Source organism: Equus asinus, chromosome 14, assembly GCF_041296235.1.
Source record: "Equus asinus isolate D_3611 breed Donkey chromosome 14, EquAss-T2T_v2, whole genome shotgun sequence".
Taxonomy (NCBI): Eukaryota; Metazoa; Chordata; class Mammalia; order Perissodactyla; family Equidae; genus Equus; species Equus asinus.
In genome coordinates this window covers 43,616,847-43,642,112 of record NC_091803.1, presented here as the reverse complement: position 1 = coordinate 43,642,112, position 25,266 = coordinate 43,616,847, and the positions used below count along the sequence as shown (strand labels likewise).

Sequence of the window (25,266 nt, the reverse complement as noted above, 5' to 3'; positions counted from 1 at the left end):
CCAACTCCTAAAAATGAAAATCAGTTGGGATACCTCAGCATCCGAGTGTACTCCGAATGACCAAGTGAAAACGATGCAACCCTTTTGCCACAAAGAACTTATTTATTCAGGCCAAAGAAGAGGTGACTTCAGTGTTTAAATTGTCAGACTTATTCTGTTTCCTTTATTTATATTTCCCAGTAACTCTACTTTAGATAGACATCTTGCTACAGTTACCATTTCTTTTTCTTTCTCTTTCTCCTCTCTTTTAACATCGGAAATGTTACTACAGTTTGGAACTGCAGGATGGAATAACGTTGCATCGTCCTTTTGGCATCTAGATATTGAATCCAGTGGTGTCATCAATATATGGACATGTGTCTATACGCACATCCATATGTATCTAGTAGTTAGCACATATCTTGTGGCGATAGGACATTCTCAGATGGAGGGGACAGGTGAGCATTGGCCCAGCTGGCTTCCAGCTTGCTGTCCAGGCAAAGTTCCTGCGTCAGCCTCCGTTCTTGACACAGTGCAGTGGCTTTATCCAGTGTCTTCTTCGACGGTGAATCACCTTGTCCCAAGTGAGCTTCAACTCCTATCTCCCCAATGCAGAGCCTGCCCAGAGTTCCAAAGTGGCTACCTGTTCAAACATTCTGGCTTTGAGGGAAAATTCTGAATCCCAATTACAAATTAGGGGGTTTGCTGTGAGCTAGGTCAAAAGAGATTGTGTTTTGTTTTCCACAGAGAGAAAAATAGGAAAGCACACTCATATCCATAACACAAAATCGAGAGATGTTTGATCCCCATCCTGACTCACAGGAAGCCCACCCAAGAGCCTTCATCACATGGTAAGGGATGGCAAGGCTTCGGGCAGAGCAGACGAGGTTTGTTTTCTGATGCACTTTGCGTGTCAGATTCCCCCAGAGCTGTTTCACACTGAGTTCTACTTCCCTGCCAGAGAAGTACCATATTAGCTTAGCTTTCCCTGTTCCTAAACCATCAGTCTCCCAGTCCTGTTCTAAGAAACCTTCTCATCTGTCAAACCCTACTCCCTCAGAACCTTTTTATCATCCTAAATTTAAAAACAAGTCAAATGCTTACAATCCACATTAAAAGATGGGGGAGGAAAAAGGGCCTCCAGAGTGGGCCATGCCACTGTCAATATCCGAAGATTGGTAATTTTTCCCACTTAATGATGATCCATGTGGTTTGTTTTAAATAGTGAAGTGGTTTGTACAAAGGGTAATTCCTGGTAAATGAAGCCATTGCTCACTGTGGACATCTTCGGATCGAAAGCAATTGAACTGAAGCCTGCATATCAACCCTTTCTGTCTTTAATTAGAAAATGGTTCTCAGTGCGGGGTCACCCGGAAGACAGGCTCTCACACGAAGGCTGTGTGTGTGTGGTGGGAAGCATCCCCACACACCGGCCATGGTTATAAATTTGGGAAACGTGAGGTAGGCCATCACAATTATGGCTGCGTAAAAAACTTCAATTCTCATTCCAGTTACTTACCTTGTGCTGCCCAGTCTGATGATTTATAGGGGGCCAAATGGCATTTTATCACCTTCTTTCTTCTTGGCTTAATCCCGTGTTGATTTATTAGATCATGCTGTGGATTGGGGGTAGTCGATAGTGTCAATAACGCAGAAAAGAATTAGGATAGATTATCTTCATGTCGGAATTGTTTAAGGAATTTAAGCGGCTGTCACGAGCACATTTCCAGGCCTGGGTGACTATCCGATAGAACCTAGGTCCCTCTGTCTCTTTCTAGAGAGATCCTATGTCATAAATTGGTTTATTAACGAATCTTCCTGGTTTCTCTGCTTTTTCCAATTAAGAGGAGAAGGCATGAATTGTGGGGTTCTTATTAGCCAGATAAGGCCCATATCTCAGGTACGCTGGAGTTCACCCCTCTGTCTCTCCCATTTCAGGAATCTTTTGGGGGTTATTGACTGTGGAGATCCTTGGGTTGCCTCTGCCTTAAGAATATTTAATCCGACATCCACTCATGAAATTTGTAAGCATCTCTTAGTCCATAGACCCAGTCCTGTGCCATTCGGCAGTTCTGCCTGCCATTTCGTGGCGGTTTCCGTGTCAGAACATACAACCGGCCGTTTCTGCCTTTGCCTGAGTGGAGAAAGCCCATGTTATTAGTGCTCACACACCATCTGTTTTCCTTACAGCTGGCCCTTGAGTAATTGTCCAGTAGCTGATGGACTGAGGGTAGACAATCATTTTTAGGGTTTTCTGATTCATTTAACCAGGCTCTCTGCCCCAAGAGGAAACATAATGCTTGTTTATTCATATTGGCCGGGTAAAAACAGTGTAGTTTGTCAGGCAAATAATAGTGTTCTGGGAGAGAAAGAAATTGCAGCATTGTAAACAAAATCAGGTTGGTGCGTCTGTGCCTAAGGGGCTGGGTGATGCGCAGGAGATGTCATCCTGTGAATGAGGCAGAGCTGACAAAGTGTGGGCGTAATTGCCCCATCTGCAGAGACCTTTTTAATGGACGAGGAGAGGTGTCCCAGGGTGCTGTTTAATTCAATTAAGAAAAGCAAAGAAAGTTCCATTCATCAATAAAGTTTCCTATTTCCGGGCGCTGCCCAAGAGAACTTTGCCAGGCTGATCGTTGGCCTGTGGCTGTCTGTGTGATGTGGCATGCCTCGCCTGGCCCCGTTGAGAGGGCCTGTGTCAAATAGGGTCAGCTCTCAGGCACAATAACTCAGGAGGGCCCTGGCCCTGGCCCTTCAACTATGCCGACTGGTGAAGTGAGCTGGAGAAATGAGCAGCGAACCTCCAGGCTGACCCTGCAGGAGGAAACTGTCAAGAAGGAGCTTTCTGAAGGATCCCCAAATTCAATTCCTGAGCCTGTTATAGGGTTCAGAAAGAGCTTACATGGTTGGAACTTTCTGGCTCCTGAAAGGGTTTGGGGAAAAGGGATTTCCCTGCTGTTTCTGATCTTCCTGGCTTATTGTGGTCCTGACTGATGAGTTCTGGCTGAAAAAGAGCAAATGATGACTACATTCTATTGCCTGGAAACCCACGTCCGATTGCTCTCTTGTTAATTTACTTTTCTTGTATGTGTTAAGCGGCAGACAGTTTACAGAGCACTTTTGCTGTGCTCATTCTGACCTGTTAGACTGTAGGTGATGTGAAGGCACAGACTTCTCCCTTCTGTTTGTTACCTCGACCCACAATGCCTAGAATAAAGTGTAATACGTAGTAGTTGTTCAATTAAAAAAATTGAGAAATGAATGAATGAATGAGTACATTTGGACTTTCTAGAACCTTATAAGCAAAGGGAGGCAGTGATTGCCACTGCTTTTTACAGATATATATGATGGCACATTCTATCACTTATTCATTCTTTCATCTGGCCGTGCAAAACATTGTTTCCACATTCAATCGTTTATTCATTCTCTCATTTGGCTGTACAAAACACTGTTTCCACATTCAATCGTTTATTCATTCTTTCACTTGGCCATGCAAAATGTTGTTTCCGTGCATTGAGAATATTGCAGCAAATCAGTTAGGAAAGGTCTCTGCCACCATGGAGCTGACATTCCAGTAAAAGAATGGATGATGCAAAAGAAAGTAGATCAAAGAGGTATTTTCAGATTGTGGAGAGTGCTGTGCAGGGAATAAGCAGGTGATGGGATAAGAATAAGTGAGTGTTGCTGGTTGTTGGGCTTTATCTGATGGGTGGGTCAGCGAGAGTCTCCCGAAGGAGGTCATGATTTTCCTGACTGGAGGATAAGGGAGCATTAGGCATGTGAAGTGTCAAGAAGGGTGTTCCAGGAACCGGGAAGGACAAGTGCCTACACCTCGTCTGCAGAAGAGTGTGTATGAGGCCAAGAGGCATAGGGAGAAGGTACGTGGTGGAAGTGGGTCACGTGCCAAGAGTTAGTCTCCGTGATAGAGTATAGGCTTTGTGTTATCCTCTGGGGCCATATTGAAATGAGATGAGTGGAAAGGAGAAAGGAGGGAAATGAATGTCCCATGAACAATGAGAGAAAACCATTCTGAGTTATGGAGAAACCCATGGGACATGTGAAAACTGGTTTGGGGGTCAGAGGTGGAGAGAGGGTTTTGACGCAAGTCCTAAGAAAGACATTAATTGTGGAGCACCAAGAGTCCCGTTGGTATCTTCTGTCAAAATCTCAGCAAGGTGCTTCCACAGTAGGCTTGTTACATTGAAAATAATAAATGTGGTCCAGTGTTTCTCAAATTTCAGGTATTCAATCCTTGCCTTCCTAATTAGTACCAATCTACTCTTCCACACATTTGATATGTACTTGATATTTTAAAAATTAACCTATATTTTGAGCTTAAAAGTAGACTTTCCCAAACCGAAAATAAATGCACAAATAAATGCCACCAAATCACAGCTGTGATCGTTTTTCCAGTATACACTGAAATATTTATTCATTTGCATATTCATTCATGTACTCATCTCATGATTCTTGGACTCCTATTAGGTGTCAGCTGCTCTTCTAGATTTTCTCAATAAGCAAAGCAAAGGCCCTGCCCTCATGGAGGGTGCATTACATTGAACATCCATGTGCCATCTCGTGAACCATCAATGTAGGACCACACTTTGGTTAACACTGGCTTGGTCCATTGGGTTTCCTAGGGATCCCCTTACATGTCTGGGCTGGAATCACTCATTCCTCCCCTGAGCCAATTTGCAAAGAGTAAGATTCTAGTTATCTGCTCTGTATCACCTCTTCTGCCCTCTGCGAGGGCAGAATACACAGTAAAGGAAAATAGCCAAATATTTAACATCTGCTGTGTGCGAGGGCTGTGAGATGATGGGGCTGGGGAGGGGGTGCTGTGGTCTGTAACACTCCACCAGGCTCTGGGTGAGGAGCAGTCTCACCCTGTTTTGATCCTCTTCTGTATGTTGTGTTTAAACACCCACAGAATCAAAATTAGGGATTGGAGCCAGAGTGACAAGCATTCAGGTTAGTGTGTGTTCCCAGGGTTGTAATGACTTTTTTTTTCTCCTTTGCAGCTGTGGAACAAAGTAGAGGCAGCTATAGGATTTGCGTGCCTCAGATTTCCCAGTACTGATGAGTACATGCACAAAAGGTTTAGTCTTAATGAGCCTTTTCTGTTTTGGCATTTGATGTTTGCCCAGGATTCACCTTGAGGACTAGATTCCCCTTATCAGAAACAACAGCACATATCCCCTCTCTTCTCTTCGCTAGTTCTGCTTTCTGTTTCTCTGCCTGAATCCAGGCACGGGGCGAGCTCTGCTCTCATGCAATGGTGAGAGCTGAGAGATGTCCTCCCGGATGAGTCTCTCCTTAACAGTGAGCACTATTGGCATCCAGAAACAGAATGAATGGTGAGGTCCACATTTTGCATTATCTAACTCTCCATCTCAAGGATCTTATGAAATTCGGCTGAGAAACCTGCATCACGTTAGAACCACTTGGTATCAGGTGCCCCCAAAGCATAGTTTAAAAAAATTGGTATCTCTGGCGTTGTATATAGGACAGAAGTCATGAGCAGAAGGCTTAATCCCAACCCTATATTCAGTTAGCTCATCCAACTGGATTGAGCAAGTTCTTTTATTTGATTTGGGGCTCTAATTGCTTCTTCAGAAAAATAGGGATAAGAATAACCATTTCATACTGTTCTTTGTAAGATTAAATGCGATACAGATGAAAAGACTTAGCACAGTGCCTGGGACACAGTAAGACATTTGTTAAAGAAATGAAAGAATAAACGAATGAATGATTATGTTAAGGAAAAGCAGCATCTGTTTATTGAAGCTGAATATAAATTTTTCTTTTCCGTTTCTCCCAAATCAATGTGATATATGGCCCCCATCACCTTCCAAGAACACAGACACAAGGAATTCGGGGGTCTGTTTGCAGGTTCCTTGGAGCCTCCTACCTGTTCTGGGTCCATGCTCCCTCCTCCTGTCAACTATCAGGCCTGCTGGTGGTGTTGGATTGTAATGTGGCTGCACAGCTCAATTAATGCTCTGTGACAGGAGGAGGGAAAATAAAAATTGTCTTGCTCTTGTCAGTAGCAAAGTTATTTACTTTCAAAAGCTGACAGAATCACACTGCAGGGGCTTCATTTCTTTCTATTCAGAATGTCATTATTGTGTGATGCGGGGGACTTGGGTACATGTCGAAGTTTATTCCCGTAAGCTTTAATACGGCGAATGCCCGATAAAGTGCCGATGGCCACCTGGGAGAGTCCAGGGGAGCCCTTCTGGGGCTTGGTAGTGGCTGTGTACTTGGCCCTGATGCCTGGGCAGATGCCCCAGTTTCACGATGGACTGACTGTCCGCTGACATGTGCATTGTCAGGCCCCGGATCTGTCCTATGAGAGGGAGTCTGTGTCCCACTGCCGCCTGATCATTTGTCCTCTTTATTCTGAAGCCAAAGAACAAGATGTGGGACTGCTAGTTTCACATCACTCTTCATCTGGGCCACTCCTGGAAACTCTGGAAACACAAAAGTGCCTCCTGCAAATGACTTTGCTTTGGATCTATCTATTGTCTCTCCTTAAACTCTCTGACAGTTTCTCCCATGCAATTCATCTGTATAAAACCATGCCATTTTCTTTTCTGCTTGCTTCCTTTCTTCCTTTTTTTTTTTTATTTTTAAGTGTTTGCAGTGAGCAGTTGAAATAGGAAGGGTTGAGTCAAGAAATTCTTTTCTTCATGGTGCAATGGCGGAACCTTCCACTGGGGGTCTCCATTTAGAACGTGTGACTCGGGATTCTCCTTGAGAACTCTCTTTTTCTTCTTTTTCTTTTTTCTTTAGTCTCCTTTTGGTTCCATTCATAAGGTGAGGCTCCCTGTAAGCAGGAGGGGATGCCTCTTATAAGATAATTTAGGTAACTGGAGGATCCAGCTGTTCTCAACAGTGATGATGATCATAACAAAATAATTAAAATAATGAAATAATCAATAACTTTTATGGAGTGCTAGGTAACAAGCACACTACTAAGCGCTTTTCCGTGGATTACCTCATTTAGTCCCCCCACAAAAGGCCTCCAGAGAGTTGATAAGAACTGCTTTGTTTTTTAGATGCAGATGTGAGGTGGGTAGGTGGAAGAGCTGATATTGAAAACTAGGCTGTTTCACCCCAGAACCCACGCTTAGCCAGGTCATTCTACATTCTCCGGTTGGCCTCCACCTGGCCGCTCAGGCCTCTGGTTCTGCGTGATTCACCCAGGCCTCTGCTAGGCCATCGTTATGGAAAAACAGCTCCATTTAACTGAGTCTTCGCGTCTCTTTTCTCTTAAAGGCAAAAACTTGTCCAAAAGGGAACAAGTCAGGAGATCTTTGAACTTTGCGGCTTTTTGAGACTTTATTTTTAAGACATTATGGTTGTTGTTGGATAAATTACAACACACAGTGAGGCTGTCGGACTTGGGGAGGGCGAGAGGAGAGAAGGAGAGCGAGGCTGATGGAAATCGTCCGCTCCAAATGATGGAGTGCATTTCTCCGCAGCCAGTTCCAACCCCCAAATCCCCGTTGTGCTGAGGAGCTCTCCAACGAACACAGGAAATGCAGTCACTTCCCGGCCCCGTATTAATGATTTATATACCCGGCACCACTGCTTTTGTTCACTTGCGGGGCCTGGTCGTGTTAATAAAGGAATTTCTGGGAGCAGGGTCCTGGCTTGCCATGCTGTTTCGTTCAATGCAGCGCAGGCTGCTTCATAAATCAAAAGAATTTAGTGCTTTACAACCTTCCTGAGCTTCTGAGATCGTGTGTGCGTGCGTGCATGTGGGTGTGCGTGTGTGTGTGTGTGTGTGTGTGGGTTGTGTGTATAATCAGATTCACCTGGGGACGTTTTCATTGCCTTTCTATAAAGAATGAATGAAGGAGGGGATGCGATCTGTCTTAGGTATTTCAGGCTTGATTGGTTTGCTTCACGGTGGCATCACGGCCCTATTTGTTTCCCATTTGGTGTTTATGCTTTATGGTGCTGTCTGTGGAAATGGGCTGACACCATTTTATTAGCATAAAGAGATGCAGATCAAATTAGAATCCCCCTTCCTTCTGTATCATCAAGAACAACAGACAGGAGAGATGGCGAGTCTACTGTAAGCAGCATCACCGTTCCCTGTAAGTCAATAGGATCATCACGTGCTCTTTAAACAATAGGATTTTTGAAGCTTTCAAAAAAATTTTTCAATTATTCACGGAAGAAGAATTCTGCTTTGTTTTGAAAGTGAGAGAGGATATTTATTTTCTAAATTGAGAATTCTAGATCGAGGAAACTTTCTCCTGTCTAGTAAGCCATAGAAAGCTGATTTTAACCTCAGCTTTGCTTTTCCTAATTGGAAGGGAAAAAATGGCATAATCAAATGGTGTATTGGGAACCCTCAATTCCTCTTTCAAGACATCGGCAGAGAAAAGCCCTGGGTTTTTTTGGATGGCACTTGTGTTCTCTTGATTATATCATGCACTTCATTTTGTGTGTGGTTATATTTCTTCCCCAATAGAACTGAGAACAAAAAACTAAAAGAAATCTGAGTAGGAGTTTGAGGGGGAAAAAAAAAGAATATTTAGAAAATTAGAATGATACTTTAAATATTTTATCCAGCAGGGTTATTTTCGTGTAAGGTGAAATCTCGACTTTAGGAAATGTGCCTGACTTCAAAAAGGATGTGTAAGGCTTTTAGGAAATAAACATGTCAATTTAGTAGAATTCCTAAATAGTGCACAAACAAATGCATGGGGAGACAAATGAATAAAACCCCAGCTGACCCCCACCCAAACCAGGGCTTGAATTTCTTCTCTAAATGAGAAAGTTTTGGCTAACTGGTTCTTATTAACATTTATGCTCATGAGAAAATTAAAAATGTCAGCAGTCACAGAATTGAAACAAATACTCACATGAGAAGACTGCCTTTTACAGTCTTGTCTTCCTCAAAAGTCAAAGACAGAATGTACCTATTTATATCAGTAAATAAAGAACGTTATAAAAATTTGTCATCACAGGAAATATGATACAGCATTTTCGACTAAGAAAGCAGGTGTCCAGCAAATGCGGTTTACATTTATATTGTACTGATTTCTGTGTTTGCATTTGTCCTCTGTTCTATGAATCCGAGAGTGTCTCATTGTCTTTAATTATGTCTACGAGGCACAAGACAGCAGTCAACATCTGCTCTATTGTTTACTTGGTTTACATGTAGCTTTGATGGGTTATTAAACAATCTATTTTTCAAACCGAAAACAGAGAAACCAGCCGAACCCATATTATGCCATTTTGTAAAGCCCCATTATGCAATTAGCACTTGGGATTTGGGCAAAGCTGGTGAGTCACCCAAATAAACATCCCTTGGTTCTGATAGCTCTTCTTGGCTTTGTGAAAAATATCAATTTCCCCAAAAAATAAAATCACATTTCCTCCTTAATCATGTAGTATGCCAAGAAGATGATGTGTTAATATGAGGGATGAATCCTTCACTTTTTATATCAGAAAAAGAGCAAGCCTCCAAAATAATGATGTCTTTAATTCAAGCCAGCAATTACATATTACATAAGACATTGTCAGCTCACACATGAGACAGACTTTTGAGAGTTTATCTGATACTATCAGAGAAGAGAAATGCTGTTTTGAGCCAGTTGTAGAATGTTCCTCATACTTCCTGATCTATTCAGGAAAGACTCATCGAGTCGTCCACAGCAAAGTATGTGACATCCATGATGATTAAATCAGACCTCATCCCCTCACTTAAGTAATTTGTTAATAATTAATTCACTCCCTCATTCGTTCAACAAATATTTATTTAGCCTCTGCTCTGCCTCAGAAATTGGGTTCGTCACTGAGGATACCTAGACAAGGAAACCAACTTCATTTTCTTTCATGGAGCTTAGAAGTTTGTGGGGGAGGCAGGTAATAAGCAGTGATCACAGCATAAATTTATGTTGCAAGCTGTGATAGGCGCTCTGCAAGAAAAGAAGAGGGGTCCACAGAAAATGGTAGGGGTTGCATTCAGGGGAGAAGGAAGCTCTTTCTGAGGAAGCGACATTGAAGCTGAGGTGAAGTAGGAGGTGGGCAGAGAGGTGGGGATTGTGGTGGGGAAGACCATTCATACTGAGGCAGAGAGTACGTGTAATGGCTGCCCCACACCAGGGTGATCTCTGGGGACTGAGAAAAGGCTAGAGAGCCTGGTGTGCAGTGTGAGGCAGGAAAGGAGGCAGACAGGGGCCAGAAACCACAGAGGTTTGGAAGCACTGATACGAGGGGTGGATTTTATTCCAAGAGGAATAAAAATGGAAAAAAATAACCCTGAGGGGCTTTAAGCAGGGGGCAAAAATGACAGCATTAAGCCTTTAAAAGACCAGTTTGGCTGTTCTGTGGAGAATAGATTAGAGGGGGACAAGATCAAAATCAGGAGCTCAGATAGGAGGCCATGGCAATAATTCAGGTGCACATTGCTGGTCGCTTGGCCTGGCAGTTGACAGAAGAGATGGACACCAGTGAAAGTTTTGAAAAACAAGCCTGATATTCTTTGTGACCCCCTCTCCATCCACCAAAGCTGGTGTTCAGCCAAAGGAGGACAAAGGCAGCACGCTGGAGGGGGCACCTGACGGCTTTGGTGAGGATGGGAGCGTCTCAGGAGGCACTGACCTATGGTATATGGGGCTTCACCGAAGAGAATGACAGGCCGGTCTCATTATATCTCAGGCCAAAGCTCCCTGGGTGTCACTTGGCCAAGAGCTCAGAATGCCAGTCGTTGGTCTGGCACACCGTTTGGTCACAGAGTTACCACAAACAAAGTTATACCCCAGCTCGGTGGGGCAATCTCTCCCACCTTAGCAACAGACTTCTATCATGGTGAGTGAGAAGTGCAGAGCCAGTTTTATGAAATGTCCAGTGGGCAATGCCTTCACACTTGCCTCCGGTCAAGGGAGCACAAGAGTTAAGTGCATTCTCGTTGGTGTCAGGCAAACCTGGTACTGTATCTTAGAAACATTGCAAATTTTATGGACCTCTGATCTGCTACATGCACATGTCTCTTAACTCTCTGAAGCTTAGTTTCTCATTTGTGAAGTAGAGGTAATAGCAGGATCCACAACATAAGGTTGTTATGAGCATGGCATGGGATTGTTTATATAGTACCCAGCGCAGCCCTCGCAAGTGGAAGGAGCCAATTAATGCTTTTACTCTTGGTGGTGGTGGTGGAGGTGCTGGTGCTGGTACTGATGGTGGTGGTGGTGGTGATGATAATGATGGTTGTATTGGTGGTGAAAGTGGAGGTGCTGATGCTGGTACTGATGGTGTTGGTGGTACTGGTGCTGGCACTGATGGCAGTTGCGATGCTGGTGCTGGTACTGATGGTGCTGGTGCTGGTGGTGATGATGATGGTTGTGTTGGTGGTGAAGGTGGAGGTGCTGACGCTGGTACTGATGGTGGTGGTGGTACTGGTGCTGGTACTGATGGTGGAAGTGGTGGTGCTGGTGCTGGTGGTGGTGATGATTATGGTTGCATTGGTGGTGAAGGTAGAGGTGCTGGTGGTGATGGAGGTGTTGGTGCTGGTGATGGAGGTGCTGGTGATAGCAGTGGTGGTGGTGATGGTGGTGGAGATGTGGTGGTAGTGGAGCTAGTGATGATGGTCTTTGGTGATGACAGTGGTGCTGCTTAGAATGCAGCGTGGCAGAGTAGTTCCACACATGAGTACCCGACTTTAGGTTTGGTTCACATCTGCCACTTGCCATCCTGTTGGCAAGTTACTTCACCTTTCTTTGTTTCAGTTTTCTCAACTGTAAAATGAGAATGCTGATATTTGTTGGCGGTCATTATGATGACTAAATGAATTAAGATTGGTAAAAACAAATAGTACAGCATTTGTCCTAATGAACAAACTCTCCCATGAACGTAGAGGGTGTTTGTTAAACAACAAATTGGTGCAGAATGCAGCCTTTTTTAAAAAAAAAAAAAAAGATTCTCAGTGGCTTCTGGTCTGCTTCTTTATTCTCAGTTTTGCTTTTCATAGCGGGCAGGAAGGCCATCTTCCTCTTTCCTCCACTGCCAGACCCACCCTCATCTCTCCATGTGTTCCGAATATAACAGGTGTGTGGTGAGCCGGAGTTCTGGCAGAGTGCAACATGAAAAAGACTCCCAGTAATTATAAAAATAACAACAAGGGCTGCTTAGCGAGGTAGGCAGATGAGCACACCACTAGCCAGAATGATAAATAGCGCCTGCAAATGTTAGGTCCCAGTGGGAGTGTGGGAACATATGGGGATAAACCACACTAAAAGTTGGGCATCATTGGTAAGTTTTAAGCGGTTAAGGAAGGCCACTCCAGTGCCAAGATTTTTTGGTTTTTCTTTTTTCTTTTTTTATCCTAATTTTAAATCCTTCAGTTCCCTTTTGTCCCTTTGTTCTATTTTGGTCCTAAAAGGAGCATTCATCTTTGAGGCCAGCTACAGAGTCTCCAAGGAAGTGAGGTCTGGGTGGTAATCCCCAAACAAATGGCCACTCTGGAATCTGTGAATTTTCTCGCTGAGCTCTATTCAGTATTGTTGCGGGAGATGCAAACGAACACAGTCAATATTTTATGGAATGCTGACTTGTTGAGTTCAGCTCTGCGAGAGGTGGGTGTGCAGAAAAACGAGCACCTAAGAACCAACCCGCCCAATAAGTTTATAAGCATTTATCGAAGGGACCAATAGCTCTCTCTGCCAAACGGTACTTAAAAAGAAGAGGACTGCGGTGGGTTGATTTCAGGTCAGTGTTTCTCTGTCTGGATCTGAATATAGTTGCGAGATTGTGCAATCTGTGTTGTCCTGGCTCTGTAGCAGTGGGATTTCTCTGGAAGGATATTTTGGAATTCTTGTCTGCCACCCACTCAGTTTTTCCTAGGACTCACATAGAAGGGGTCTCAGCCTAGAGGCAAGGTTTGTGATGTGGGCACCTAAGTGTCGGTGCCAACCCCTTAGTAGATTTCCAGGATTCCTTACTTAGCAAATGCATCAACATCCTTGGTAATGCAAAGCATGCAGAGGAAAGGAAATAGGATTTCGAATCAGACAGGCGTGTCTCTGGCTACCAGCCTTTTCACTTCACTAGCCACGAATGATGTCAACTTTCTGAGTTACGCTTTCTCATCTGTAGAATGGGGCTATTACCAGTACCCGTACCAAAGACATTGTTAAAAGACTCAATGAGTTAGTGCCTTTGAAGTACTTAGAATGGTGTTGGCACTTAGAAAGTTCTATAAAAGCATCTGTTAAAAAAATAAGCAAAAGGTATTTCCTATGACTTCCTTTTGTGCATCTGTGTGTGTGTGTATCTGCCATTCTTATCACGCTATTGAATTCATCTGGAATCTATTAGTTGCAAGAGAAAGAAAACTGACTCAAACTAGCTTAAGCAAATATGGGGATTTATTGATTCATGAAATTGGAATGTTTGGGGTCAACCAGTGGTAAGTAAGTAGTCACTTAAATGCCCAGCATTCGTGTAAATCGAGATGGTCATGCTACAATATAACCACCGTGAATAAAGCTCACCTGCATAAAAGTGGACTCAAGCCCGAGGCATGTTTCAAATGCATTGCTACATTATTTAGAGTGCTCTCCACAACAACCCTATAAGGAAAGTATTATTGCCCCCGAATTTATAAGAGAATGAATTGTATTCAGAGAGGTTAAGTAACTTGCCCAGAGCAACAGAGCCAGGAATTGTCGAAGTCAGATCTGAACCTAAGCTTAGCGGTTTCCAGAATCTGAGTTCTTAGCTGACATACTACATTGTTATTATAATAAAAAATACAAGTTTGATTTTTATTAGTTGATTAGAGACCAGGAAAAAAATACTTTTTAAAAATATGTCTCTCCTGGAGGGAGTGTAGCAGTGGAATACAAACCTAACTCTGGAACCAGAGTCACCACTCACAAGCTGTGTGATCTTGGGCAAGTTACTTAACCTCTCTGTGAATCAGGTTCCCTATCAGTAACACAAGGATTATTGCAGGACTTATCTTATAGTTGTTATGAAGATTAAATGTGTTAATACATAAAGGAGTTAGAAGGTGTCTGGCAAATAGTAAATGGTATATATGGTTTGCTGAAAAATATTTAAAAATAGATTGTAATGTAAGGATCAGAAAGGAAATGAGGTCACTCAGGGTGGTTCCTCTTTTGATGTCCTCAGAGTGTCCCAGAAGGACACTGCTAATCTGGGAAGTTGAAAAGCCCAGCTGTCAGAGGCTCTCTGTTGCTACCAGCTGCCTGCCCATGACATCGTGGAGAAACCATTCGCGGTGGTCAGCCCCTTGGCTCGTGGTCTCAGGTGCTCAGCTGCACAGCCTGGCACAGCCCCACTCTGGGTCTCTCCTATCTCTGTCTCGTCTGCAAGACCAGACTGCGGGGTCTGTGAAAACACAAGTATAGATTTCCTACCTCCATTCTCCGCCAGCATGGGGTTTGATGGGTGTCCTACCGTGGCTAACACTCACTCATTTGTTTGATAGTGTGTTCTCTTGCTGGAAGCTGGAGGGGAAAGCTTCAGCACAGAAAAGGAAGGCCCTATCTTTGGATTGCTCATTATTGGTTAAGAGGGCTAATGATGCGTTTGGATTTCTTAGTGTCTGGCTCGTTTGACAACATGGAATGTCTTAGCACGTCCGCAAATTATTTGACCTTCTTGCCTTCTTGTAAAACTCACACCTGCCAAGCTGTGGCAAGATTCCTTTGAGTGGCAGGTACCCGTCCTCAAAGTCACGTGCCGGTGAGCGTGTCAGGGTGATTCCATCTGGGAACAGTCATCTGAACTGTGCCTGGGAGCCTGAATCAAGGGATTCTAACTCTTTTCATCCCTTTTCTTTATAAAAAAAAAAAAACACAGCACATATTAACTATACACTTTAAAATCTGATGGAGATTCAGAGTCCCCTCATGGGTCCACAGGTGGATTTCAGAGGGGCCGTCAACTACCTGCAATGATATGGAAAATTTTGTGAGTTATATGCAGTGTTTTTGGATAAGGGCAAAATTCTCAGTGTGGCATGCAACAAAAATAAGAGTTAAGAACCACCACTTCACCCCGAGAAGAGGCATTAATATAAGAAGAAGCCAAGGACAAGAGAGCCCTGAAGGTTGAGGTGGTACTTCAGGATCACAAAGAAAGCTCACAGGATGATCTCTCAGCGGTCCTTCTCCTGGGTCACCAGCCTCCTCTTTTTGCGGCTCCCATTTTTACTCTTTCCTGGTGTTCCCATGTGACCAGCCCATTTCAAGGAGACTTGGACCTCCTCTTGCTGGGGAAGTATTTCCCCACTTCCTGCTGACTCAGCGGGGTGGAGGGCGGAGGCCAGCCCTTCTCTCGACCTTGAAGTCTCCTCCAGCTGTCGTTACCACTTCGTTTTGTCTTCCTTCATCTCTCATGGCAGTAGTTGAAACTGAGTTAGGGGTTAAAGGTAAAGGAGATAAGGAGGCCACTCGTCTTGAATTTACTCCAGGCCAGCATCTCTCAGAGTATGTTAATGATTGTCACCTGCTAAAAAAGGACTTCTCATAGGAGTTAGCAACCTGGGCTCTGCAGCCCCCAATCAAGGAACGGCTCTGTCATTTACTAGCTATGTTTTCTTGGCCAACTCATTTGTCCATTTTCTTGTTTGTAATGTAACACATGTAACGGAATCTACTTCATAGGGATGTAGAGAGGATAAACTGTGTTAACACAGGTGATGAAATTAGTGCAGGGCTTGGCACAAGTAAGCATTGAATAAGTGGTAGCGACTGTGATGATGCTTCTGATGCTGACAAAGATGCTGATGAAGCAGGAGGAAGAGCTGGGCAAGGAGACAAGGAACAAGGAGCAAACAACTTTGCCCAGGGAGTGACACATGATTGATTCTCGATAGCCAGTATTCAAATAGTAGCAAGACGGATAGATGGATGGATGGATGGATGGGTGGATGGATGGATGAATGGATGGGTGGATGGATGGATGAATGGATGGGTGGATGGATAGATGGATGGATGGGTGGATGGATGGATGGATGGATGGATGGATGGATGGATGGATGGGTGGATGGATGGATGAACAGATGGGTGGATGGTGGATGGATGGATGGATGGGTGGATGGATGGATGAATGGATGGATGGATGGGTGGATGGATGGATGGGTGGATGGATGGATGGATGGATGGATGGATGGGTGGATGGATGGATGAACAGATGGGTGTATGGTGGATGGATGGATAAACGGATGGGTGGATGGATAGATGGATGGATGGATGGGTGGATGGATGGATGGATGGGTGGATGGATGGATGAACAGATGGGTGGATGGTGGATGGATGGTTGGATGGGTGGATGGATGGATGAATGGATGGATGGATGGGTGGATGGATGGATGGGTGGATGGATGGAAGAACGGATGGGTGGATGGGTGGATGGATGGTTAGGTGGATGGATGGATGAACAGATGGGTGGATGGGTGGATGGGTGGATGGATAGTCAGTCATCAAATAAGTTTGGGAAAGTCTGATCAAACAAAGTCAAACAAATTTCTTTTTTTTTCCCTTGTAGGACTTCTCAAGTGCTTTTCTATGCTAATGGGCATCATGAATCCTAAACAGGGAGAGAGAGCAAGCTGAATTTCTCTCACTTCTTTGGCCATGGGACTCTTTTTACAATGAAGCATCTCACAAGGCTTCTACTGTGCAGGGAGTGCTTTGGGAGATGCTAGTCCAGGTGCTTAGTCTCTAAGGGGAAAAGGATGCTCATAGAGCTCAGGCAGTTCAGCTGGTTCACAGGGAATCGACGGTGTGCATGGGATTTTGGCAAAAAGGCCCAGTTGTGAGACCTGGAGACCTGTGCCACCTGGAGTGGTCTCTGTACCCAGCTCCTGCAGGGACCTGCAGCACAGGAGGCAGAAGACAGGGAGGGCACAAACAAAATCCAGGGGGCAGCTGATTATTCATCCCCCATTCTGAGAGGCCCCAGGGAGTATTTGTTTGCTTCAAACAAGGTCAACAAATTCTCAAACTCAGTTGCCGTTCATCCCCAGACAGGTCCGGAGTCGGTTCCTGAAGCATTGTTGATCTCAGCAGAGACGAGGTGCAGGGTTGATATTCTTAGATTTGCTCATTCAGCCAGTCAGTCTGGCTTTCAGAGGAGAGTCAGCTCAAGAAGCGCTTAATGAACCAAGAGGAGCTCGGTGTGGTGCTGCCTCTACCACTGGGGGTTCCAGTTTCTAATGATAACCAGCAGCCTCCTCACTTACTAGACCTACTGGAATTTTCTTTGTGCATCTTCATAACCACTTTGGGGGCGGGGGCGATCGATACCACTGGGTAGGGCGAGGCAGTGTCCTGGGCTCTTTGAGTTACCCTGGTTTCAAAGGCATTACCTTCATCATCCCTTTAAATGCCCAGTGGAATTTGAAACTCTCTTATTTTGTTTTCAAAACTACATCTTCCAGGTACAAAAGCCATGCAGACGTCCCTGTTAACCTCTCTGTCTTAAGTTTTGGTTTGGAACATGGAAGAAAGACATAAGCTCTTACACAAAAGGGCACATCACAGGTCGCGTTTGTAAGCACTGCTTTATTTAACCAATCAGTAGCTGAAGGAAGGAAAAGTTTTGATACTCCTGGCTTAGGGGAGGTCTGATTTAAGTCAGTCTGATCCTCCAAACCAGCTGTTGTCCCCATGACAAGTACCATCACTCGTTTACTGAGTGTCTGCTCTGAGCTTCAGCTAAACATGCCTGCATATTATTGTTTAAATCTCTCGACCACCCCATGAGGTATGGTTACTAATTATAATCTTATTTCGCTGATAATCTGAGGCACAGAGAAGTTAAGTAATTTGCACAAGAACACTATCAATTGATGAAGGTGTCAGGCAAGGAGAGAACATTGATGCCACAGTGAGAACTAATGCTTACTAGGTACTTGTCATTCTTGTAAGGACTTTCTGTGCATCAACTCACTTACACATATTAACTGAAACCAGCCCATAAGAGGGGTTGGGGATGTGGCCGCTCTCCCCAGGATGTGACTTTCCTGTTTGGACTAGTCCTCTGCTAAGGTTATAAATGAGGTGGCTATAATGTGGGGAGTATCTGGTCGATGGCCCAGTACAACCTACCCACAGTCTATGGAAGCTTTTCCTGTGGAACATCTTGCCTCCTTGGTAATCGCCTTGATGCTTCCAGCCTTCCCTCTTCCGGGGGAACTCTCCTGTCCGTCCTCAGCATCAGGACCATTAGCATTATGTAGCATCTCAGGAAATTTCTCTTTGAGGTCCGTGCTGGGCAGATCCTTCCTTGCTGTGTTCTCACCTGCTTGGGATTGGGTTTGAATGCATGTCTGTGGTGAGCGGAGTTTATCAATTTTGGTTCAGGTTATTGTCCTAGGGTGGTCATTCATGATGATCTAGCAGACATTAGGGGCCCGGAGAAGAGAAAACTGGCTCTTGGTAACTCCTGAAGCACGCATTTTGCTGTTTAACCTCAGACAAGTCACTTAACCTCTCTGAGCCGCCATCTCATCCCATAGATACCACAGGTGACTCTCAAGTGCCTGCTGAGCATCTGCTCTATGCCCATCTTATGAGAAAGACAGGAAAACAAGATGATCGAGGAGGAGGTGGAGGAGATAAAATGGAAGCATACTTGAAAGTGATTACCACCCTGCTCTTTACCACCCTGGGGCAAATCACTACTGGTCTTCCAGGGGCTTAGATAAGTAGGTTCTGAGTGCTGGAGAAGGTGGGAGGCTGCCTGGAGGACCCAGCATGCGGCTACTTATTGAAGAATGGGGTGTTCATGCAAGCCGTCATGTGAGGGGAACAGAAGGACTGAAGGCCCCAACAGTGACATCGGTGGTGGGTATCGGGGGGGTGTTGGGGATGCTGACTTGACACGAGGATAAGGATGATTGGAAAATAATTTGACAGAGGCTCATTGAAGGCATTCTGAAAAAAAATTAAAAATACTAGCACTTTTTGAACACCTTCCAAGCCCCAGGAACGCCCATATACAGCCTGTCATTTCATGGCAGCAGCTACAGGTGCTGTCCCATTTTAGCCCTGAGGAGACGGGGGCTCAGGGATGAGTAGCTCATCCTAGATCAAATGTTGAAAAGGGTGGCAGAGCCAAGATCCCAACCCAGCCTCTCCAACTGTGAAACAAACTCGTGCTTTTCTACTGTGCCGAGATGCCCCCAGGTCACCTGAGATGACCTTGGAGAGCTGTAGCTCTCAGTGGTCTGGAGACCCCTTATGACCTTTCAGCATCACCTGCACATTTCCGAAACATTCGTTCGGTCACATACTCTCCAGAAGCATTTTGGGAAGCTTTGTTTGTCTAGTCACCATTTTAGTCATTGGGTGAAGAAGAATGAATGGCATGCTTCTTTTCTTGAGCCAATCTACCTTCTACAAGGACCAATCACACTTAAAAGAATTAGTATACAATTCTAAAACGATTCCAGAATAGAGATGATGGTGCTGTTGGTTCTGCATGGGGTAACGGGGAAGGCTTTGCTGAAAATGTGCCATTTGACCTAGGCCAGTAGCATTGACTTAGAAGGAAGGAAGGAAGGATAGAAGGAAGGAGGAGAGGGTAGTTCTGCATAGCAGGCAAGTTTTCACGGAGTCTTGGATTCATAAAAGTGTTTGGCAAAGGCGACTTGCCAGTGCGGTTTGCAGAAATGAGTGATTTGTAGAAGGCAGAACAACGTGTATTGGAGGACGAATTGGGAAAAGTAAAGCTGAGGAAGATGATGAAGGGCCTTGAATACTGTAGGAAATTTTCTATTCCCCAGCTTGGCCTGGAAATGGGGTGGTATGAGTCATTAACTAATCTGCATAAATCCAGATTAAGAGATAACTACTGTTAACATCCAAAAGATAAGGAGTATAATTAATATTGTCAGAGAAACACTCTTCTTATGCTTTTTGCTTTGTTTTGTTTTAATGGCCAACAAGTGGCAACTGACAGTGGGCTTCTTTTCAAGAAGCAGGTGAAGAATGGTGGAGAGCATTTCATGGAGAGCTTCTTGTCTGTGGAGGAAGCCCATCCTTCAGTGATTATTGCTTCAAGGAAATCTGGCCCCAAATCTTTAGATCTTCCAATCTTTCAAGAGATATTGCAGATCCAAATTTTACATGAGATGCTCCCATTTAAAAATACTAGTTCTCTTTTACCCAGTGCAGACAAATCCTCCTCCACCCTCGCGTCTATGGACTGGACATGGTCCATGAGGCTGCAGTTGGCTCTATTAGTCCACAGAATCCATAAGACAGAGATTGTTCTTTTCTGAATGCTCCCCTCTCCCAACCTCTAGCCAACCGTTGTATTTTTGTCTTCTTTCCTTCTCTTACATGGGCGGTGCAACTTTGGGTGGCTGCCACTCAGAAGGGCTGGTGGTGGGCAGAGTAATCCTCATGTTAGCTCTTAGGATCTTGAGAGAGAAATGCAGTATCTGACAGCAGGAGAGGAACCATTTTACCCTAGGAAAGGAAAAGAGAAGTCAATAACGAAGAAGGGAATCTCGTCATGGAAGGGGGAGAAAGATGGGAGAATTTTTTTAGGAAGGATAGGTGAGACTAAACTCTCAAAGGCTGGCTAAGAAAAAAGATCTCTTGATGGCAATCCCTAACACAGGGAAGATCGACACATTTGGCAGCAGGGGGGGTGACAGGAAAGACAAGAGGCAAGTGGCGGGGTAGAGGGAACAGAAAAGGAGTGTGTATTTGCTGTTGTATTGAAGTCTGACTTACAGAGGTTTGCATAAAATTTATGCTCTATATTAAGGGTCAGCAAACCAGGGCCTGTGAGCCAAACCTGGCCTGTTGCCTGTTTTTGTATGACCCTCGAGCTAAGAATGGTTTTCACACTTTGAAATGGTTGAAAAAAATCAAAAGAAGACTATTTCGTGACACTTGAAAATGATAGGAAATTCAAATTTCAGCGTTCGTTTACATATTGTAAATGCTTCCATGCAAAAGATGGCAGAGTTTTGAATAGCTGTAACAGAGACCATGAAGTCCACACCTAAACTACTTATCATCTGTCCATTTACAGAAAAAAGTTTTGCCATCCCCTGCCTGTGATGGCCAGAGTGATAAGGAAGCATGGCCCTTCATGTGAATTCCATCCATTTAGGAGACCTACTTATATTTCCTGGCCACTGCCGGAACTATCTCCCTGTTCTTTACCTTCTTCTTTTATTCTGTGATTTTTAAGTTCTTGCAAAATACCATGAGCTTAATCTCACACACTAGACGTTGGGGAGCCAATCGTTTACCATGAGCCGCATGCACCGGCCACTGGTGAGAAGAGATACACTGAATGTGGTGGAGGAAATAGATCCAAACAAAAAAAAAATCACTGTCTAGTAATACCAGGTGCTTCTCGTTTAGGAAAAACAGAACCCATGGTAGGTAAAAGATGTTCTGTGTAATGGTTGTTATTCATTTTTTTATGTTTTACTATTTCATAAAGCTTCTGGGGTGAGTTTGGAATAAGGATACATTCAATTCATACAGTTTGAAAACTGTGACTACTAGAATCATACATGACCATGATATATAAATATAAAATCAGAATTAGAGAAAATATGAGTAACAGTAGTTAGGACTGGAGGTGGTGAGGACAGGAGGATGACAACACAGGCAGTAAAGGCCAATAAAATGGACAGAGTTGAACCTCTTATTGGGATCTGAGCTTCCTGGCAGTCAAAGTGAAAAGGGTCAAAAACAATTAGCCCTTGTTTTCAGAGAGAGAGGAAAAAGGATATTCATTACTCAGGAACAGCAAAAACTTTTGTGTCATGGAGTTCTTAAAAAGAAATGAGGGGCTGGCCCAGTGGCGTAGTGGTTAAGTTCACACACTCCACTTTGGCCACCCAGGATTCATGGGTTCGGATTCTGGGTGTAGACCTACATGCTGCTCAGTAAGCCATGCTGTGGTGACATCACACATACAAAAAGTAGAGGAAGATTGGCAAAGTTGTTAGCTCAGCAACAATCTTCCTCACCAAAAAAAAAGAAAAGAAAAGAAATGAGAAAATATCCTCTGAAAAGGATACAGTTATATATTTCTATGTCCTGTATGTGACATAGGCCTCATTTCTCTCCGACAGAAATCATCAAGTTCTTTAATAAAAACAATATATAATAATATATAATAATAAATAGTAATATATAGTACTATATATTACACAATGTATAGTAAGTAATAAGTATAATGATCCTTTGTATTCATATACCTGTACATTTTCCAAAGCACTCCCATAATTTTGCTCATTAGAGCATTCGTGGTGAAGACTAAGTGAGTGTTTTTACCTGTATTCTGTGTTTAGGAAACTCAGAGTCCAAATATGTACACGTTTCTGGCCTTCGTGACTGAATTAAACTTTCTGCCTCCTGGTCCAATGATCTTTCCACTTTATACCACCAAAGAGACATAATTCCACCTGACCCAGGCCTTACCAACGTGAGGAACAGCTCTCCCCTCCCAGGAAGCTGTCTCATAGCAATGCCACCGTCCTTCCTGGTAACTTCTCAGAAGCTGGGTGTTGAAAGACATAGTCAAAAGCTAAAGTTAGAAACAGTATCAGGCTGTTAAGTAACCGGGGTCAACTTCCAGCTGTTACTGGAGCTTTCCGAATTGTAACAATGTGGCCTCTTTGATACATGAGAATCAATTACTACAGAGAAACCTTGTCAAGATGGCCAAAATTCAGCCTTCAATAATTGAATTCTCTGCCAAACGCTGTCCACTGTCGTTATCTAGAAATGTAATTATGCAGCTAAATCAAGCAACTAAAATTAGTGTAGTGTAAAAACACCTTGGCTATCTAAAAGTGGAGGAATTGACATTTGGATTTAGAAAAAGCCAATAGTTGAATATGTTTTGCGGTGTCTGAAGCTCTCCCAGTTTCCACAAAATCCATATCCTGTGTCCTGTTCAGGCTTGGAGGTGGAATGTGACAAGCGCATGTTTGGTTCGAAGGTGATTTTCAATGATCCCTGGACCTTGAGCATAAATTGAGTCGACTCACTCCATCAGTTTCACATCCTTGCTCTCAAAATTGTGGAACTCTAAACACACCCACACGTTTTCCCGGTTTGAAGATTAGAAAAGTCACAATTTGAATGTTATCTGTGCCTTCAATCTGAAGCCAAAGATGTGTCTATACCAACCATCAGTAGAAGAACAGGAAACTCACACTAAGATTGGCTGATAGCCTCTTGTATTGTACACATAGGATGTGGTGCCAGGGACTTTCTTTGTCACACACCCTCTGAGCTAGGGTCTATTATTATCTCCGTTTTCCATATGAAGAAACTGAGGTTCAGGGATGAAGCAACTTGTACAACATCACACATCTAGTAAGTGGAACACCCGAGTCACTATAATTCCAATTCCTGTAATCCCATAGGAGTTTGTCTATTACCATGCAACATATCCCAGGCAATCACTTGGGTATTTTCAAAGATCAGAACAATTTCAAATCCATCATGTGTCAATTAGTGACAGGGCCACGTTCTGAGAAATGCATCGTTAGGCGATTTCGTTGTGTGAACATCATAGAGTGTGCTTACACAAACCTGGATGCTAGAGCCAGCTACACACCTAGGCTGCATGGTCTAATCTTATGGGACCACCACCGTATATGCAGAATGTTGTTAAGCGACACCTAACTGTATTGGCTCAAATGTATTCCTCACCCGTAGTTTTGGTGCACGTTAGATATGCCTTTAAACTTTGGGAACAAGGAGCCATCTCTTATTGCTATATTCCATATTAATATATGACAATTGAAAGCACAAAGACAAAGAATGTTTTGTAAAATGTCATGTGAATTTCTATTGCAGAATGAAATACTGTAAGGAGTACAGTGGCCTGGCTAGGAACTGTTCTTGTAGCCTGGCATTGCTTCTTGCAAGAGTGTGACCAAGCAAACAGTTAACGGGTGTCAGCCTCCTTTTGCTTTTGTTACGTAGAACAGACAATAGCACCTACTTAGGAGAGTTGTGAGAAGGAAATTGCATAACGTGTGTAAATAATTTAGCTCATTCTCTGCGCATAGCGCACACTGCAAATGTTACCTGATAGTGTTATTATATATATACTATAATTATTATATATTATTTGCACAAATTGCCCTTTTAAAATTAAAACCAGAGAAAGAGAGACTGACAAACTAGACTGTCTTCTTAGTTTCTTTTCGATCAGTACCAAAGGCTGCCCACATTAACCTACTTAAGTTTTAAGTGGCAACTGATAATCGTATCACTTTACGTTTCTCCATTTTGTCTCTCTAAAAATCCCACGCAGACTTTATCCCTTGCCTTTTGCCCAAATTCATCAGGAAAAGCCCAAATCTCACAGCCTGACCACCTCTCTCTCAGTCTCTTGGTCTCTCTCACTCTCTCTCAGAACTAAATTAATAAAGAGTATTTGGTTAGTCGTGTTAGGCAAGCCGTTCCCAAAATAGCACCTTCCATTTTGGTAGCTTCGACTCTGCAGCTGCTGTGTCTGTTTGTCGTCTGGGAAGAAAACTTTCACATTAAGAGTTGCTGATGCGGATTTTCTCGTTCCCCTCTCCGCGTTGATGAGCGCTTGGCTCCTGACAGAAGCGGTTTGGCTCTCTGCTTGGTAGTTCTGAAGAACTTGGGTCTATAGATTTTCCCCCAACTCCATTGATGTGTTGAACTTCAGAGGGAATAATACCTTCACGTAAAGCATGTTGCCTTCTCAAGGAGTCCTCCTGCATCCCTATGGCGTGCCTATGATTGTTCCAGCAGCCCCCTACTTCCCCGGACTGATCCAGGTAATTCAAGGCCACTGCCAGCAAGCAACTTAACTCCAGAGCGCTCAGAGTAATAATTGGAATTTTTATGGTTGAGAAAGCAAACACTTTTAATACAGGAAAAAGCCCTCGTGTAGTCAGTGGGAAGACAGTAGGAAATCAAAAAGATGGATCACCCTAATCTGGCTATTGACATCTCTCATGGCTGAATAAATGGTGTAGTTGAGCTATATTTGCTTGTATTGATCTGGCTGCTGTTTAACATTCATGCTTTTGCTTCAGGAGGTTGACCAAGGGGCAAAGGATTTGCTCTCCTTCCCAGCTTTCTGAGGGACTCAGTGTCCCAGAGCTGATCATGAGGCAAAGTAACTTATCACGAGGTGACTTGGTTAAGAGCTTTGACCCAGGAAATAGAAGGAGCGTGAAATATGCATTAATTTGTATGTTCTCCTTCACATGAACTGTCTATTTTTATAGAAAGTTCCCCCCACCTGGGTTGAGTGGTG

General features: G+C 43.8%; 1 protein-coding gene and 1 long non-coding RNA gene across 47 annotated transcripts in view; one reads left to right on the top strand and one right to left on the bottom strand.

Annotated features, from left to right (window-relative positions):
• Positions 1–25,266, top strand: part of RBFOX1 (RNA binding fox-1 homolog 1) — a 1,969,097-nt gene that overhangs the window by 1,609,260 nt on the left and 334,571 nt on the right. For 2 of the 46 annotated variants that reach the window (XM_070484996.1, XM_044746458.2), the window contains exon 1: positions 24,505–24,781. The exons of 39 other annotated variants lie outside the window; for them this stretch is intronic. In XM_070484996.1, coding sequence (XP_070341097.1) covers positions 24,695–24,781 — 87 coding nt within the window. In that variant the 5' untranslated portion in view covers positions 24,505–24,694. Of the gene's footprint in view, positions 1–24,498; positions 24,782–25,266 lie in introns of those variants that run through there. 5 more of the 46 variants (XM_070484987.1, XM_070484977.1, XM_044746459.2 and 2 more) reach the window with 5 other exon arrangements.
• Positions 17,535–24,581, bottom strand: LOC139040223 (uncharacterized). The gene is made up of 3 exons (XR_011494341.1): positions 24,449–24,581; positions 22,434–22,512; positions 17,535–20,450 (listed from the first exon to the last, which is right to left on the bottom strand). It is a non-coding gene; the product is annotated as an uncharacterized lncRNA (long non-coding RNA).